At 36.2% G+C, this 20,322-nt stretch overlaps 1 protein-coding gene across 1 annotated transcript in view; it reads left to right on the forward strand.

Moving 5' to 3' along the window:
- The window catches only part of LOC150075263 (PHD finger protein 14-like), a 313,155-nt gene that overhangs the window by 243,650 nt on the left and 49,183 nt on the right, over positions 1-20,322 (forward strand). The window contains exon 16 of the mRNA XM_090388420.1: positions 12,010-12,100. Coding sequence (XP_090244546.1) covers positions 12,010-12,100 — 91 coding nt within the window. The remainder of the gene's footprint in view (positions 1-12,009; positions 12,101-20,322) is intronic.

Genomic DNA, 20,322 nt, shown 5'->3' on the forward strand with positions numbered 1-20,322 from the left:
AGTTGTTTTATTGTCTTAATTGTTATACTAAATTATTTTCTATAAGTAGCTTTATAGTCCTAGTCAAGCTCCTTGGTTTATATGAATTTAGATAATGAGTTTAAAAGTTAATACTTAAGTGGCCTTAGATCTTACCGTTCGTAACTTGCCGCCATTGTTATACGATACGGAATAATATAACGTAAATTCTGAACTTCATAGCGTAAGGTTTAACGTAAAACTCAATAGCAAAATACGTAGCACTGTCTTAGAAATCTGTTAGATTGGTATAGTATTATCAATTAATCGCTAATATTTATTAATCTTATTAAATTTCATTGTTAATTAAATTATATTTAAACGGAATCGTGACACAGACTAGAGCAGCAAAGCAACGATAACAGAATAGCCAGAGTGCTGTGGCTCAGAGGAGAACCGAAGGGGGCGATTCTCCAATGTATCACAGTATAAAAAAAAATGTACGAAATGTGAAATGTTTGCAGACCTGTCTAGAACAGGACATAATCTAGCCAATGAGGATGTCTTTGTGTGTGCTAAGTGCAGAAACTGCACCTAGCACACACACAGACTGGACTGTTGATATTGATATCCAGGTCTAAGTAATTGGCTGAAAAGTCATTATCATTTGCTTTCTCCAGGGTAAGTCCCTAGGACCCACTACTTTAGGTACCATCATTATTATATTTATGTTAATCTAATTTAATTTTGGGTTATCTGCTTTTACCTTGCTGGCATTCTCAGTTTTTCCATGGTAATTCAATTGACAGGTCAGCACCCTTACCCAATACACTTATAATAAACATCTGAAAATAAACATTTGTCTATACTTCATTATGGTTACCGGGTATTTATACTATAACTAGTAGTGCTCAGGATCCATGACCCAGTTTAATAATTTAATACTTTTTCTTGCTTGCTTAGTTGTTCAGTAATGTAATTAAATCCTATTATATATATATATATATATATATACACACTGAGTCATTACTGAACTATGACCACCTACCTAATACTTCGTAGGTCCTCCTTTAGTCCCTCAGTATAGCAACTATCTGATGTGGCATTGATTCAGCAAGATGTCGGAAGCGTTCAGGAGGTATGGCCAACCAAACTGTGTGTAATGCGGTCATCAATGCAGGTATGGAGGTGATTGGTATATCCAGACACCTGATATGCCTTTCCATAGTGTTCCACAAGTGCCCTATGGGATTGATATCAGGGGAGTTCGGAGGCCAATCAATATGCTGGAAGTCCTCAAACCATTCCTGCACAACAAGTGCCCGATGGCTCGGCACATTATCATCTTGGAAGACACCATCACCATTCGGGAAAAAGTGTAACATAGTAGGATGTACACAGTCAGCAAGCAGTTGATGATAGCAGAGACCACCTGTACGTTGTTCCACATGCACTAGGAGTCCAAGTTCCGGCCAGTGAAACATGCCCCACACCATACAACCGCCTCCACCGGCATGCACTTTTGATACCATGCATGAAGGATCAAGAGTTGTTGACACCAAATCCGTACATGACCATCCACAGTGTGGAGTAAATAACGTGACTTATCCGACCAGTACACCTTCTTCCAGTCATCTAACATCCAACTTGCATGCTCTTTGCACCAGGCAAGTCTTTTACGCTGATGAACCTTGGTTAGGAGAGGATGCCGTGTGGGGTCATCTGCTGGTATAGCTCATACGTGCGAGCATGCAACACATGGTCATGCCAGATATTGTTCTGGGTTGGCCCATGTTGTATTGGGTAGTCAACTCTTCAACAGTGCTGTGCGTGTTCGCCTGTACGAGTCATCGGACCCAGCATTCACCTCTAACATCAATCTTTTGCAGTTTTGCTGTCGGGTCATTGTTTGACCATTTTGACCCCAGTCCTGGTACACTTTAACTACAGCAGCTCTCGAACACCCCACCAGTTCAGCCGTGATGACTTAGTTTATAGAGTGTTATTACTGCATTGGGATATAAGTTTAGTGTTACATTTTTATTCTTTTAATTTTATTGAAATTGAATTGATATCATGCTTCAGACTAGAGCAGCAAAGCAAAAGGCTCAAGATAGTGGGCGTCCTGTGGCTCAGGGGAGAACTGAGGGGGGGGGTTGTGCTCTTAATCACAGCCTTTTGAAATGTACTGCTTGTTTGATGTTTATGGAGCTATCAGAAACGGGAGATGATATTGCCAGTGGGAATGTCTTTGTGTGTGTGCTCAATGTAAGGAGTGTGAGAAAATCGGGTGCCAACTCAGTGTTGTTATGGGCCTTTATGAGAACTTATAAAACAGGGTAGATGCCCTTGAAGGATTTAAATTGGGGGAGCCCATCAAACTCTCAGTTGCCCACAGCAATGCCAGTGGCAACACAGAGGCAATCCACAAGGCAGAATGCACTGCTCCCACAGGAATTAATTGTTGTCAGTAGCTCTATTGTCATGGGAACAGGGAATATATTGTGCAAAAAAGGATATGTAAAATCGAACCAGGATATGTCTGCCCAGGGCAAAAGTTTATGACGTTCCGATGCTAGGAGTTTAGTAAATAAATTTGATGAATTTGAGGTGTTGCTCAAAACACCAAAGGCAGATATTGTTGAGATATCAGAGATTAGAAAGAATGCAGAATTGGAATTTTGGGAGTATAATGTGTACAGAAAGGATAGACGGGATAGGAAAGGAGGAAGGGTTATGCTATTAGTTAAGAAACACTTAAAATCTAAGGAAGTGCAGCCAGTTGACATGGGTAGACAGTGCAGTGTTGAGTTAGTTTGGTGTGACATAAGCAGTGGGAAAGCAAAATTGAGAGTAGGAGTGTGTTATAGGCCTAATAACACTGATGAGTATAATGAATAACTGTACAGAGAAATTAAGAGGGCCAGTTAATCAGATTGTCTTATAATGGGGGATTTTAATTTCCCAGATATTGACTGGAACTGGTGGGTTGGTTACATACACTAGCAAGGCTTTTGTGATTTTATTGGATGAGTTTTCTACATCAGCATGTTTGGGAGGAAACCAAGAGGGAGTAATACTCTTGATCTGATTGTCAGTAGTGATTCTTCATGCATTAAGAAACAACAGATAGAGGAACCACTATGTGGAAGTGATCACAGTGTGCTGATGTGGGATTCACTCAAAGAGGTAAAAACTGCAGCCATTATCAATCCACTGCTGCTGTTGTTGTTGTTATTTGGTTTTTAGGAGCATTAGCAACTAAGGCCATATTGCTCCCGGATATGCGGTGGTCATTCCCTGACCTTTCCGCATCCTCCGTATTTGGTGGTGATGGGCTCGAACCCCGGTCTAATCAAGAAGCGTGTGCTACGCACTGCTGCTCCTTCCCACCTGGCTACAGAGGCGCCAAATCAATCCACTGCAGGATGAAAGCCTCCTCAACAATTCATGCTGAGGGACATGGACCATAATCTACCATGCCGGTCCAGTGCAGGTTGGCAGATCGACCGTATTTAGCAGTCAGATTAAGGGGCTTGAACCCCGGTCTACTACAAAGAGCGTGTGCTACTGCACTCCCGCTCCTGACCACTCAGCTATGGAGGGAAGGGTTTTTGCTTTCATAAAGGTGACTGTGGTGGTCTGAGACAGTTTTTATATTCTATATGGTGGGACCAACTGATGATGTTACCAACAGCAAATTCTAAATGTGAAACATTCAAAGAATTAATCTTGGAAGCTGCTAGGCTTTTCATACCAACTAAAAAATATTGTTCAAGGTTTAGGCCTAAATGGATGCCAGATTAATTAATTAGACATGTGGCAGAGAAGAAATATGTTCTTTGCTTATGTAAACTCTAGAAGCAAAGGAAAATCAGATTGGTCCACTTGATATTGATGGTACAACTGTTGATGATCCTGCTCAGGTAGCTGACAAACTGAATGGGTATTTTACATCAACATTTACACATGAGGAGTTTTATTCAGGGAGGGGAATGCCAGAAGTGTATTAAACTCTGGCAGTTAACTAAATGATTTTGTAATAACTGAGAGCAAAGCAGAGCAGAAATTATTGAAAATAAACATAAGAAAGGCATTATCTGGGTTTGATGGGGTCTATCCAGTTATATTAATGGAGGCAGCAAAGGAAATAAGCAAACCCTTAGCCATAATTATCAGAGCTTCCTTGGACTCAGGGGAATGCCAGAAGTGTATTAAACTCTGCCAGTTAACTAAATGATTTTGTAATAACTGAGAGCAAAGCAGAGCAGAAATTATTGAAAATAAACATAAGAAAGGCATCATCTGGGTTGGATGGGGTCTATCCAGTTATATTAATGGAGGCAGCAAAGGAAATAAGCAAACCCTTAGCCATAATTATCAGAGCTTCCTTGGACTCAGGGGGAGGTACCCATGGACTGGAGACGTGCAAATGTGACCCCGATTCACAAAGGAGGATCAAAGGGTGACACAAGTAATTACACACCTGTTAATTTAACTGCTGTTCCAGAGAAATTAATGGAAGCACTGCAGGATCATCTAGAGAAGACTTCAGTTATAGTTCGGACACAGCAAGGGTTTGTTAAGGAGAAATCTTGCCTGCCTGACCAATTTGATTGGATACTATGATGTGGTCACAAATGAACTTGATGCAAAAAATAATTTTTTTTGCAAATTACAGTGTCTGGAGACTAGGCACCTGCGAGGTGATCTGATTGAGGTGTATATGGCCCTGATTCATTTGAACAAACTCAAAGCTGATGGGATTCTTCCTCTTTCCCAGAGGAAGAATTCCATCAGCCAAGGGGACATAAATTCAAATTGAGAAAAGAGTTATAGAATAGATGTGCTGAAATTTGTCTTTTTGGAGCGGGTGGTTGATTGCTGGAACAAACTTCCATCTCTTGTTGTAGAAGTTGACTGCTTAAATAAATTCAAGGCAGAACTAGACAAACATTTGGAGTGAATGGGAAGGGATTTTTTTTTTTTTTTTTTTTGGCTGATGTTATATAAGCTTGCATTCTTGCATCATATGCCTCTACTAATCCTATTGCTATTATAGTTTTCACTATAGAAATAAATAACATGCACACTCACTTATACAGTGAATACATATCAAACTATATCGTTGACATTGTTTCAAAATTGCATGCTTCAGCTATAACAACAAATTTTTCAAAAAAAGCAACCAGCGATATGTATTCGCTGTATAAGTTGATTCCCTTCTTTACAGTCACTATTAACATCTTACATAGTGTTATATTACAGTAAAACGTTCTTGTTTATATACCGGCATTATCACCAGCTCAGTCTTCATTAAGATTGCTGGTTACTTTTAATTCAATTTTTTCTGCTCTTTTAAAAGTTTACTTTCTAGAATTTTATTACACTGCACAATAAACAATATATACAGCACAGGTGATAATATAATATCATTCTTATTGATGTTATATATGTAAATTGGAGGCTGCAATTATATAACGAAGCCATTCTTATTGGCTTGTTTTAATATTGTACTTCAAATTGGTTTCTCTATAAACGATGCCTCAATATGAAAGTAGAAGCACATTTATTATAAGAAATTGACAATCTTGAAGTTTTCTTTTCAAGCATGTTGTTTCAGATACATTACCATTGGCATTAGTAGAGGCTTATGCAGCATCAGCCAAAAGTTGCCAATGTATGCCACTAGTAGTATCATTTTAAAAAATCAGTCCTGAAACTTTTCAGACACGCCTTGTAAATATAAACAGGTGTAGATGGTATCTTTCCAATCATATTGCCGTTTGAAGCAGTGGGGTATTTTCTGTTGAGTAAAGTGTTCATATTATATTGCTTTCATAATGTAGTTTTTCATTTCTCTGCTTAAAAATATTTTTCATTTCCTTGTTTAATGAGAAGGTTTAATGAGAGTATCAAAGGAGTGCTGGCTTTCTGTAATTTTTAACTTTTCTTTACTTTCTTCTTTTTCCCTTCCTGCTTCACTTATAGCTTTTTCCCTTTAACTGCTTTTGCTATTTCTTATGATATTCTCTTATAATATTCAGCCTCATCTTTTTATAGCTAAGTTGATTATTGTCTTACATTCCCCAAATCAATATCCATTTCACCAATTGTTCAGTGTATTTTGGCACTCTTCATTCTAAATCACTAAGAACGTCCGTATTTAATACTTTTTTTTTTTTTTCCTATTCACTTACTGTTGTACTCTCCTTTACTTGATTCCATCTTGTAGCTTATTTGTAAATAGCACTTTTTATATTATAATTTTTTTAATACTGGCCAGTATTAAGTGTTTTTTTACCCTTGTGTTCTACTCACTGTCAGAAAAAAATTTTAAGACTCTTCAATTGTTTCCTTCAATCAGCTGAGTATAACTCCCTGATCCATTTGTGTGACTGGGATATTAGAAGATAAAATATTACACTTGATATTATAATCATTGTTTGATAAAATTTTATCAGAAGGATGTGCAGGTTAAAAACTTTTTTTAAAAAGTTCCTTGTCAGAATTAGAAGGTTTAATGAGAGTATCAAAGGAGTGTTGGCGTTCTGTAATTTAACTTTTCTTTACTTTCTTCTATTTCCCTTCCTGCTTCACCACTAACTTTTTCTAACAATAAAAATTCTACTTTGAAAAAAAAAAAGAAAAGAAATGAAAAAGTTCGGAATTGTATTATTAAATTCTCATTTAGGAAACAAGTCAGAAGGTCGCTTCGCCCCCTTCTGTCTTGTGTCACACGAATCTGAATTCTACGTTTTTATATTTTAATTTTTTTAGTGGGGGGAACCCCTCACACGCCATTCTTCAGCATTTTTTTTTTTTTTTTTTTTTTTGTTTTCCGTTAATACAAAGAGATTTTTAGCTGCCTTCAATTGTCTATGCAAAAAACATGATGATATTAGGTCAACACCGACCTTAGATAATATTTGACCTTGACTTTTGTTTATTGTCAGAATAAAAGCCAATTTCACAGGACACTGTGTTTGTTGAAATGAAAATGTGAAATTATATTCCCCTTCATTTGAATACATATGAATCCATGGAATGTATGCTTTTGATCCAGCTCTGTCACCTGTAACATGTTCACAAACCAAACATTTCTTCCTTATTTTTTCTTATTTCCACTACACAGTCTTTTGTATTTCTCATTTTTCGTATCTTTCCTTTCTTAATTGTGAAGCCTTTAACTGATTATTTTTATATTTTTCCATAATTGCTTTGTTTTCTTCAATATCAGGATTTTTAAGTGCTGCTTCCTCAAGACCTTTTCTTTTCTTCTCAGCCTTTCTGATATGATCTTTTTCTTTTCTATTACTGCCATTATTAACAACATTGCTAATAGCTGAAGAAACTGTTGAAAAAATTTAATCATTGCCTTGAGAAATGTAGAATTCTAAAAATTAAAAGCACTATAAATATTCTTTTATATATAGAAAAATTTAAAGACTAAAAAATTAAGAGTTCATAAGTGTCTTTGAGACAGACCTGTCAATCACTTTGTAGTATGATGCAATAGCAGTTAGCCCCACTTGCGGAAAGCAAAACGTGTGCATGTGAAAAAGCAAAATATTCTTTTATATATAGACATCTCCATTCTTCAAAAATAAAATACATATTATAAAGAAGGTGACCCAAATTACAGAGGTGTCAAATTAGTGAGGTTTACTCTATTAAAATCAATCAATATTTCATTAAGTTTAGAACTAACAAGGTAATCGTTGATATGTAGATCTTAGTACCTATACTTAACAAGAATCTCTTATAACTGAATAGTATTCTACAGCTTATCCATGATGAGGTAGTATAAGGCTGAAAAGTATAATTTATTGAATTGACAAGATGAAATCAATATGGTTAAGATTCAGATGTGAGAGGAGAGGCTGCAGTAGAGTGAGGCATCTGTCTCAATGTAAAGAACCACAGGATAAGAATAGTTTAAGTCATAGAAGGGACAGTAGTAGTACTTATGTAGTACTTATGTAGTACCTAGAAAGGAGCTGTATTAAAGAAAGAAGCAGCTGGTGGGAAAAATATGAAAAGAGGTACCCTATAGTCCATGGTAGTCGATCTTCTAGATTTCAAAAGGGTCAACCTAAAAGATTATTTTCAAAAAAACTATGGGGCAGGGCCCTCTGTCTATAGTATCTTTGTATAAAAAGAACCAATGACTATTTAGGTAGCTCAAAAGATAGGTAAGTGTATGGTTATAATATCGAAAAAGAAAATTTAACAGCTAACAGTGATACAAAGATTACTGTTGACCTGATCAAGTGTTGATATAGTATCTTGTCTTCTCAAGATCATCTATTTGTGTTTTGAAGGATGGTGTGAACATCAATGATTTGAACCTTCCACCATTATTACCCACCTAAAGTGTTAATAAACTTGTATACTGAAAGGACAATAAAAGGGGTGTTGTTGTTTTTTTCCCCCTCCCCCTGTTGTTTTTTTCCCCCTCTAAATTTCAGCACCTCCTGTGTGCTGGTCTTTGTTACATACAATGTACAAACAGCATGTGGGATAATAACTCCTAGAATAAGAAAATGTAATTGTTTATTTTGCTGTTAGGAGTCAATAACAGAATATACAAATATAATGTTTGTTGATATTGCAGTCAAGTTAGGAGTTTATGCTTTGGGCAGATTAATTTTTATATAAGATTATGTTAGATATATTTTTATTTTTGTTAAATGGGATATTATTTCACTAATTAAAGAGCAGATGTGTAAAATATAAATTTATGTCTCCATTCAACTAATATTGCTTAAATGTGCTTAAATCCAAATTGACCATCCTTTTGCAAAACAACAGATTCATACAATATAAAAATGTAAAGTGAAGTCATTAGGAAAAAAAAATATATTATATTTATAATCATATTCCTGCATATCATATTGTATGTAATGAAATCTCTCACTTTGCCCTACGTTATTCAATCAAAAAACTAAGTTGTCTAAGGTGTTCCTGAGTTTTTTTTTTTTCTTCCCTCTTGTATATATCTTAGATTTAACAGTATCTACAAGTTAACTGCCATGGGTTAAGTAAATAACTTAAATTTAGTATGTCACAAAGTTTGAATATAATGAAAACCAAATGAATAGCAAATTTTCCTTTAAAATTGTAGTATAGCTTGCCAGCTAATTTAAGTTTGACACCCATGTTCCATATACAGGATGTTGTAACTTAAAGTACCTAGGTCTACATCACTTATATTTTAAGATTTAGATTTGTCATATGGATGAGTGCTGAAATTTTTGAATGTGGTGTTAAAATTAGACTAAATATTGTCATTTGATTTTGAGTTCTGACTTAAATTTTTCATAATCATCTGGTTTTTTTTTTTTTTTTTTTTTTTTTTGTAAATAGGAAAGATGTTTCTCACTGTCAGTTAAGGCTGAAACATTAATGTACTTGTGAAACAAACATAAACCATTAAATCTGCAAAAAATTAACCAACAGATTAAAATATACTTTAGAAGTGGGAACTAATGGACACATAAAGCCTCAATATTTTTAAGAATAATAATCAGCTGAAGCCTCACACTTATAGAAAGAATAACACATACAGGCAAATTTTTGCATTTTTATTTTCATCATCCATATAGAGTTAAAAAATCTGGTTTACAGTGCTGTAATGTATTATTCCAAAGAAAATTACTTAGAAACTGAACTGCAATATTTAATCAGTACCTCCTCTATGAGGAAATATCCATCTCATGTAATTCGCAATACAATATCAGAAATCAAAAACGGATTAAATATCCCCCCCCCTCCACTGCATCGAAGAAGTCATTTGACCCATCTACTTAAAAGATTTTTTTGGTACAGATATTAATCTTTCTAGTACAGATAATATTCTGATTTTCTCCTTGTCCAGTAATCTTAGTGCACAATTTAATAATTATAAAGATACCTTTGAATACAGCATTCAGGATACCAATAACATAGTCTGTTTAATCCAGTGTCAATCAGATTGTAAAGATTGTTATATTGACAACACTACCATAAAATATGGAACAACCACAGTATCAAATACTACTAGAGCTTATTGCTATCAAGTCAGTTTTCATACAAACTATGCCAGCACCAAACTCAGGCAATGCATACTTGGTTCTGCTAATATCCTGATAAAATTAAATTAAAATCACAAGTTACTGATATATGAAATTTTATCTATTGAATAGTTTCAGCAGAATTTACTACCTAACGTTCTTAACCTAGAATTTTTAAGTTCTTGTTTTTTCAATACCGCATATAATTGAAAGAATAGGCCTAATATGATTCTGCATATTTCCTGCTTGCGTAATAACTAAGAGGGATTTCTGGGAGTTTGAATTGTGTGGACTGAATAGAAAATAAAGCAGAATATTAACATGACGGAGAACATGACATTGCTGAAATTGCATGGGTCTTGAAGACCCCGCACACCTGGCTCTGGATTAATACTTTGTTACCAGAAAACTTTTCACAGATATGGCAGTTAAAACAAATCAGATTTCAAACTTGCTCACTACACATCATGGCAACTAAACTTATCTTAAATAATGTTCTGTTTCAAATTTACACTATTGTAATCAACTAATGACACTTAAAGAAGTCAAATGTCAGGACTCTTGGTTCTTTCAAACTTCCACATGTTTTAATATTTTTTTTAATTTTCATAGTAATGAACTTTCAGGAAAAAAACACTTTTTACCAGGCAATTTGGAGTGACTTAGCTATTTTTTTTTTTTTTTTTCATATATTTTAATTTTCTGTTTGCTTCTCCAATATATTGATCCCTTACATTCAGGAGGTAAGTTTCTTGATATAAGCTGTGCTAATTCATATTGATGTTGGGCGCCTCCGTAGCCAGGTGGGAAGGAGCAGCAGTGCGTAGCACACGCTTCTTGATTAGACTGGGGTTCGAGCCCGTCACCACCAAATACGGAGGATGCGGAAAGGTCAGGGAATGACCACCGCATATTCCCGGAGCAATATGGCCTTAGTTGCTAATGCTCCTAAAAACTAAAATAACAAATAAAATAACAAATATTGATGTCATAATTTATTGAAGCTTAAAAGCTATGCTTCAATTGTCTTTTATCTATATAACATGCAAATCAGCTTATGAATAAACACACTTGTAGATGTAATTAGAGGTAGGCTGCCAATTTGTTAACAAGGGGCTCTCTCTCAAGAAGAATTTCAGCTAATTGTAATTGCTGGTTAAAATTGTCTGTTATATTTCATCAAACTTAATTTTTTTTAAAAGGGGGCTTAGATAATCCTCAAAAATTTTAAAAGGGACTCCTAAGTCCCCCCCCCCCAAACATACTTTGAACATAATACATGATGGTGCAGTATGGTCTAATTTGCTGATGCGCCTAAACCCAACAAAAACAACTGTTGGGGGGCAGCACACCACCCTTTCACTGTGTGCACCAGTTTTCTGAGAATGAAGCTTGAATTGGCTATTGAGTGGGTGTAATTATACAGAGCTTCAGGAATGCAAGTGTGATTTGAGCATGACTTTTGGTGTTTTTGCTAGAACATTTAAGAGGCTGGGTAACGTTCATGGTAACTGTCTGTGTAACATGATTCAGAGCAGCTGATAACTATCTAATCTCCCCTCCCCACACACACACACACACACACACACACACACACACACACACACACACACACACACACACACACACACACACACACACACACAAGGGAGCCACTACATGCTCCAGCTAGCCATCACTTATCATACCTCCAAATCACATTATGATCCTCCCAGAAAGTTTTCTGACACAACCAACACAATGAAGTTACCCATCATACATCAACATTTTTAAGCTAAACTAATGACAGAAAATAAGTTGATTATGTAAAATTAAAGCAGTAATATACAACAAAAATGGGTGATGAATTTCCTAAAGGTAAAAGTAGGTAAAATAGACCCCAGCTGTCTTTGAATTGTACTGCTCTATGTAGATTAATATTTTGTGCAGATTATAACCTTGAACCTTTGTAGTCATCATATTACATATTAATGATTTTCATCATAAATATTTACAGACTCATTTTGGTTCTGAAGCTGTTTTGGATATCAGACGAAAATGGCATGTGCCTCCTGCCTTCAGTGTCGAATTTGTGGGATATTACCTTGGTAAGAGAAGATATTTTCATTACCTTTTCTTTCTTTCTTTTTTTTTTTTTTTTTTTTATGAGAACCTCAAGCACAAGAGATATTAAAACCTATAGTACCATGCATGGAGAGGCCTCCGTATCCTGGTGGTCAGGAGCACGGAGTGCAGTAGCACACACTCCTTGAGTGGACCGGGGTTCAAGCCCCTGACTGCTGAATATGGTCGATCTGCCAACCCACACTGGACCAGCGTGGCAGATTATGGTCCATTTCCCTCAACATGAATTGTTGAGGAGGCTTCCATCCTGCAGTGGGTTGATAATGGCTGCAGTTTATCTTTACCTTTTACCATGCATGGGTTGAAGGTTGAGAAGGAGTAAGAAGATACCAGTTGACATTAGGCTTGAATTTCTGTAGATTGTAATTTTCAGGAAATATGTATGAAGGCAGGTTGTTCCAGAAAACAGAAATTGAAGGAAGAAGAAGAAAAGTTAGTTCTGTAAGTTTGAAGCTGGACAGTAAAAGGATGTTGACTGGAGCAGCACATGTTCAAACTGGTTTGGAAAAGAGAGCAGAAATTATAGAAGTCAATTCAGAAGAACAGCATCCATGGGAGTATCTGTAGAAAAGGCATGAAGCAGAAACAGAATGTCTATGATACACAGAGTGGAGAGATTTTGTTAGTGATGGATCATTAATTAAACCTAACTGCCCTCCTTTGAATGGAATATAGATGCCTAAGAGAGCTTTTGGAAACAAGGAATAATATTCCATGGTAGGGCGGATTTGCAATTGGTATGAACAGCTGTTTAGAAGAAAGGTAATGCCAAGACAAGAGAAAACTCAGTGTTTTTAGATGCAGAGGAAGCAGTATTTGTGATGTGCTTATGCCAAAAGAGATTAGAAGTCAGGATAATATCCAATAGAGATATGTGATCTTGCCTAGAAATCAGATTGTCATCGAAGATAAGCATAGGAGCGGAAGAATCTTTTTTGTGATATATAAGAGAGGACTCAGTTTTAGAAGAATTGAAATTGACTAAGTTATCTTTCTCCCACTGGAGTATTACCTGGAGATTAGCACTTAACTCAATTCACGGGAGGTGCCTCTGTAGCCAGGTGGGCAGGAGCAGCAGTGCGTAGCACACACTTTTTGATTAGACCAGGGTTTGAGCCCGTGACCACCAAATACGGAGGATGCGGAAAAGTCAGGGAATGAGCACCGCATATCCCCAGAGCAATATGGCCTTAGTTGCTAATGCTCCTAAAATCCAAATAACAACAACAACATCGATTCGTGGGTTAACCCGATTCACTGCTAATTCCTGAGGGGAATTCGGAGTGGGTATACCCTGGTGATTAGCACTTAAGGAATTGGTAGTGGATATTTGAGAAGTTGAGGCTGTTTGTGCAGGGAAAGTTTTCTCAAACACTGGAAGGTGGAATGCACTGTGCTGTCATCAGCAAAACTATGGATAGGATTTCCAGTCAATGGAAGAAGGTCATTAATATACAAGAGAAATAGAGTGGGAGAAAGAACTGAACCTTGTGGAACATCAGCAATAGTGGAGAAGTTAGAAGACAGAGAGCCGTTTACCATCACTTGCAGTGAGCAGTCAGAGAGAGAACTGGATACTTAATTACAGAAAACAATTGGCAAACCATAAGATGTAAGCTTATTTAGAAGACTCTTATGCTAAACAAGACTGAAAGCCTTTGAAATGTCAAGAGCAAACTGCTTGAGTTTTGCCAAACTTTTACATTGAAATAGTCCATAGATAGGTCAGTATGTTGTCAGTTGATCAAACTGGTGGAATCCATACTGGCGATTATTGATCGGATGGAAGGTTTCTAGATAGCTGAAGAGTTGGTGGTTAATTCATGTTTCCATTACTTAGCAAGAGTAGAAGTAAGTGCAGCAGGGTGAAATTGGATGGGAGGAATTTGTCACCCTTTTTAGGAACTGACTGAATATGAGCAAATTTCCAAGCAGAAGGGAAAATACTTTGGAATATGAAAGTAAAAAAAAGCACACAAAACAGGAGTGAGCTCAGGAGCACAGGTTTTGAGAACAAGTGGAGAAATACCATCAGGACCTGGAGCTTTCTTAACCCTTCTGGCATCCTTTTGACAGAAGACCACAGGAGGCATTGAATGGAGTGTACTGAAATGGTTTACCATGATCATCAATACATGAGTTAGAAGAAAAGTGGGATGCTAGCAGATCAGCTTTATCTTTTTGGCTGAGGTTGCAATAGAACTAGATTTAGTTCTATTTAGGAATAGATTGCAGATCTTGCAGCCAATAGCCTTGGCAAGAGACCAGTTTGCTTAACTACCATTTTTACAAGAAGCACGTACAGTCAGTCCTCGTATAACACGTGTTTACACTACACGAATTCGATCATACACGATTTATCAATAGGGGAGCGATGCCGTATATAACACGAAGCGAATTCACTTATGCACGATTCGCCTTTGTGTTTACAAGAAATTACAGTCGAACGTGGAATCACCCCAACTGAATGCAACACGATAGGAATGAAGAGAAGATTCAGAAAATGTATTTATGTTTTTTATATCAGTGAAGGGGAAACACATTTCACCATAATAACATAAAAACCCACACAATTCCAGCTATTGGTATTATCGCAAATGCAATTAGATCGAATTTACTACCAGTTTATAACAGATTCCATTAGCAGAAACGCAACTGAAAATTGTTTTTATTGTTTTATGGCAATAACCCCCAGAAATGTGCTGTAGTAAAATGTGAGTAGTGAGATATTAATAGTGTCTCTGCCTTTACGGTGTTGTTTATTCAGTTGCTACACACGTGCAGCTTTGTTTATGTGTATCAAACGTGCCTCCTCATTTTGTAATGGTGCTTTATTCCTTAAAAATGAGTAAAAAGGAAGTGTCCTGGTGAAGATACTACAGATTCAGAAAGAAAAAAAAGCAATATCAATAAATAGAGGTGGACTGGGTAAAAAAATTCTTACCTGGGAAAATTTGTAGTGGCCTCATACTAGCATTTATGGCCAAAATCACACTGGCCTCTGGCCCACCCCAGTGGGCCAGAGGCCAGTGTGATTTTGGCCACGTGACCACGTGATATTGCACCACGTGACCACGTGATATTGCACGTGCTACAGGCCTAAATGAGGCAATGCCAAGAATTAGAAAAAATGCAGAGAAAATAAAAACAACTTTCATAGCAGGAACAACTCAAAGTGTAATTAAAATCCATTAGATCAAGACACAAAGAATTGGAAGAGATGGAACGGCTGTCATCTGTTTGGGTAGAAAATCAAACAAAGAACAAGTTTGCTTACGATAGAAGCAAAAGCATTAGCAATATTTTATTACATAATAGTTGTAATAAAATACTTACGTATTTTATTATGATTATTTATTTTGTTTGGTAATGTTTTGGTTATAAATGTGTCAATCTTGGGTGGTCAGCACCTAACCATATTTTTCCTATAGGGTCTGTTTATATTGCACGATTTTGCATTGCACGAGGGTTTCTAGTAACACAACTATCGTGCTATACGAGGACTGACTGTATTACTCATATCCTGTTCGAAATCTAGTTTGGACTGATTAATAACTGCTTTACAATTGTTACATGGTCTGCTATAGGCAGAAAATGAACCAAGATATTTGGGTACAAGCCAATTGCGATATGCAATATTCTTATCTTGAACAAGCTTAACACATTTATTTATTTTAAGATGGAGTGTGGAATAAAGAATTTCATCCCTACAAGAATAATTTCACTGACATGATCTGAGCAGTTTGATTAGTGGAGATCTGAGTATTACCTAGTGTTAATAGCTATATATTATTATTTTAAGACAGTTTAATGACAGGAATTGGTTAATAAATGCACTTAACAGCAGAATTTGACTAAAGAAATTATTTAAGGTTATTATTTTAAATTTAAAAAAAGTTTATTTACAGTTATGTTTGTAATACAATAAGTACATGCAAAAATATAAATTTTAATATATATTTTAAAACAAAAATTTAATTTGCATTTTTAAGTGTCTAAGCTAATCTCTGCTTCCATCAGTTTGTAGGTAGTGCTGTGCTGTTCACAAAGAATTCATACTTATACATTGCTTATTTATTGTTGAAATATGAACACCTAGCCATTTCATATGTGATAAAATACCATCTAAAACACAATCTGCTGAGCTACCTAAAATACCTTATAATTGTATTATTGTGGTGTCAAATTCATACTTCAGACAGCCGCTTTTTTCAGCTTCATTCCATAAATATTCAGTCGGATTACGATCTCATAAGGCTGCTATAGCAACAAGGATGAAGTTTTTCAAATTTCCTTAAAACAAACTCCACATATTTCTAGCTAGATGGGGCAATGCTTTGTTGTGCTAAAAGATCTACCATCTTCATCATCATCAATAGGAATGATAAAAACATTAATAGGTGCTACCTGATCTGCAACAGTGTTTAAATACTTCAGAGTTATTGGGTATTATTGTACACCGATAAGAATCCCATTATTGTACACCGATAAGAATCCAAGATGACACAGTTAGCCTATACTATCACTGCACGTGGGCCCTGCCATTCATGTGGCATAAAAGAGAGAATGATCTGTAAGACCAGTAAATTTTTCATCAGTCATCAGTGGCCTGCTCATAGTATTTCTTACGCCACATGAGGAACACTGTGAGTTTCTGATTTTTTTATTTGATATCTGATTTTTTTTTTTTTTTTTCCAATATAATTTATGTCGTATTTTGTAAATCTAATTCTTACATTTGTAAAGTTGATACTTGTAAGTTACTTTCTTTTTGGTACCTTGTAAAGTTTAGTTTCTTAAGTTACAGTAATATATTAATTTTTGTTATCTGCTTAAAATCTGCAATTTTTGTTAATTTCATTACTGTAAAATTGCAAGTTAAATTCTTACCATTATTTTAGCTTATTAGTTTATTTTATTTAGGCGAATTGTGCATAAGCGAATTCGCTTCGTGTTATATACGACATCGCTCCCCTATTGATAAATCGTGTATGATCGAATTCGTGTAGTGTAAACACGTGTTATACGAGGACTGACTGTACGTGCTTCTTGTAAAACAAGTTAGTTTATTTACATCATTACTGTACATAGCCAACTACATAAGTAGTTATAAATTGGCATCATTAAGTATATCTCATATTGTGAATACCTTCACAACGAGTTGCCATGGTATTGCATTACCTCAAATAAGTAGCACTTCACCATAGGAGAAGACTATTGTTACTTATTCTCAGCAGATACCATCATCCATACAGCATCCTTTCGGAGCTTACTGACTCACTCATCAGTGAGTGGTCAGGTACCCTGGTGTTGCAATGATAACAACCCAGTTGCGAAGAATAAATCCACAATATGAGAGATGCCTGATGGTGTGGAGTAATTTAGATTACGGTATAGTTTAGGGCTAAAGCCTCATCATTGCAACACCAGGGTACCTGCCCACCCACTGATGAGGAGCCAATAAGCTCCGAAACGGTGCCATATAGGTGATGGTATCCACTGAGAATAAGTAACAATAGTCTTCTCCTATGGTAAAGCATTACTTATTTGAGGTAGTGCAATACCATGGCAACTCATTGTGAAGGTAATTCACAATATGAGATATACTTAATGATGCCAATTGTTTTTGTTTGTTTGTTATTTGGTTTTTAGGAGCATTAGCAACTAAGGCCATATTGCTTCGGGTATATGCGGTGGTCATTCCCTGACCTTTCCGCATCCTCCATATTTAGTGGTCACGGGCTCGAACCCCCAGTCTAATCAAGAAGCATGTGCTACGCACTGCTGCTCCTGCCCACCTGGCTACGGAGGCACCTAATGATGCCAATTTATAACTACTTATGTAGTTGGCTATGTACAGAAATGATGCAAATGCACTAACTTGTACGTTAGTTAAACTATTTACGTAGCCTGAGGCTTTAGTCCTAAACTATACCATAATTCTTACCATTAATAATGGTTGCTATAAAATCCACTTCAAATGCTTCGTCACTGGGTATGAACTCGTGACTGAAGGGAGTGTCCATAATTTGCCATATGAAATTAATGTACCTATCTAATGCTAAAACTTGGTACATTACTGGATGAAATTGAATTGCCAAGGGGATTTCCTAGAAACATAAAACTTGGTAAGCATTCAAGAACTGGTGATTTGCCAGGTGATACATTCCAAATTCAGGCATCAAGAGAGAATGATAAAGTGCAGACTACTTTATTTCAAACAGATATAGTTTTATTGCGGGATTCTGTTGTCAGGAAAACAAGGAACATTTTTTAATAAGGGTGGACTACAATTAAGATATAACTGCTGGGAATTAAAATTCGAGTGTTACCAACAGGTTATAAATTTTGGGGGGAGATTAAGGAGCGCATTATTATTCATGTGAAAACTAACCACATTAATTTCATACAAGCTGATTTATTCTATAAATATAGGACTGCTGAAAAAAATGTCATGAGTTAGGTCAGAATGTGTGTTTACAGTTCTGCCTAGGCACAATATGAGGAATTATGTATACTTATAGCTTTGTAGATTAATTAACTCAAGGCTTTTGAGGGGAAATTTTTTCAGCATGGCTTGCTTGCACTTGTAGGTAGAGGAACCTATTTTTGGAGATGAAATACATTTGAACAAAAGTAATACAAGGGTCTTTGCAGGATCACTGAAAGGTTCGGGGGAAATTCTGGTTAAGGAAGTCATGTGTTATACATAAATAAACAAATAAATTTTCTGTTTATATTCCAGGACAACCACATAGGGGCGCCTCTGTAGCCAGGTGGGAAGGAGCAGCAGTGCGTAGCACACGCTTCTTGATTAGACCGGGGATCGAGCCCGTCACCACCAAATACGGAGGTTGCGGAAAGGTCAAGGAATGACCACCGCATATTCCCGGAGCAATATGGCCTTAGTTGCTAATGTTCCTAAAAACCAAATAACAACAACAACAACAACGACCACATAGGAGTTCACAAAATAGAGAAAATACAAAAAAAAAAAAACAAAAAAACCCACTGTATTTTACTAGTAATCACGCAGGCTTGAACTATCACTCAAAGCAAGTGTACTTATGTACCTTTGTGCCTGACCGCTCAGCTACAACAGTTACATATTGTGTTTATCTGTTATTGGTCAAATTAATACTTACTTTTTATCCCAGAGCAGCTGGCTGAGGTGGGTAAGTGTTGAGCTGGCCAGTTTAATAGAACAGAAAAGAGATGGCACAGGAGAGTTAGTGTAATTAAAAGTACAAAAGCCTACAGTGGCTGTAAGTTGACCTGTAATAGTACCACAGAGTTAGGCTGGTGAAGATTGATTATGAGAAATCACTGGCTAAGGACAAGGAGTTTTTTGCATGTGTGAATACAAAGAAGAAAAGAACAAATCAGATCAGAATATTATGTAATGGATATGTAGATAATCCAGCGGATGTCAGTGAATTGAACAAGTGCTTTACATTCATCTACATATGCAAGACCCATCACAGAAAGGAGGAACTGTGCTAGTGAAGCCAAGTAGTATGAAATTAGTGATAGTGAAATTATAGATTTTTTTATTAAAAAAACTTTTGAGAAAGTAAGGTCCTTGGGATTGATGGCATATACTCAGTAATTTTCAGGAAGCCAGCAAAAGAGTACATTGACCATTAAGATTAATTATGGGGTCATTATTGGACTCTAAAATTACAGTGGAAGACAAAGGGATAACAGATTGAACAACTGCATTGTATTCCCAATCTATGAATGCAGTTATAAGAGCAGGGTGAGACTTTGCTCTTGTAACTGAATTCATAGATTGGCAAGTCTGACTTTACTGGTAGGGAAAGTCATGGAGGCAGTGATTAAGAATGGAATACAAGGGCATCTAGATAGAAATGGTATTCTGAAGGAAACACAGCATGGTTTTGTAAAGAAATAAGCTGGTTAGCTATTTTGAAAGAATCACTCATGAGTTGGACATAGGATTGTTTAATTGGATTCTGACATTGTTTACTTGTACCTTAACAAAGCATTTGACTTACTCCTACACAAGAGAACTGGGATAACAGGTGAGATCCTTAGATGAATCACAATGTAACTACAGAGTGTCATGATTAATGGTTACTCCTCAGATTAGGTTACAACTGGAAGTCATTCCTCAAGAATCAGTTCTGGGACCGCTTTCTGATTACTTGTGGTTTTGCTATAG

Source organism: Mastigoproctus giganteus, chromosome 14 (genome assembly GCF_048544385.1).
Source record: "Mastigoproctus giganteus isolate SK-2022 chromosome 14, ASM4854438v1, whole genome shotgun sequence".
NCBI lineage: Eukaryota > Metazoa > Arthropoda > Arachnida > Uropygi > Thelyphonidae > Mastigoproctus > Mastigoproctus giganteus.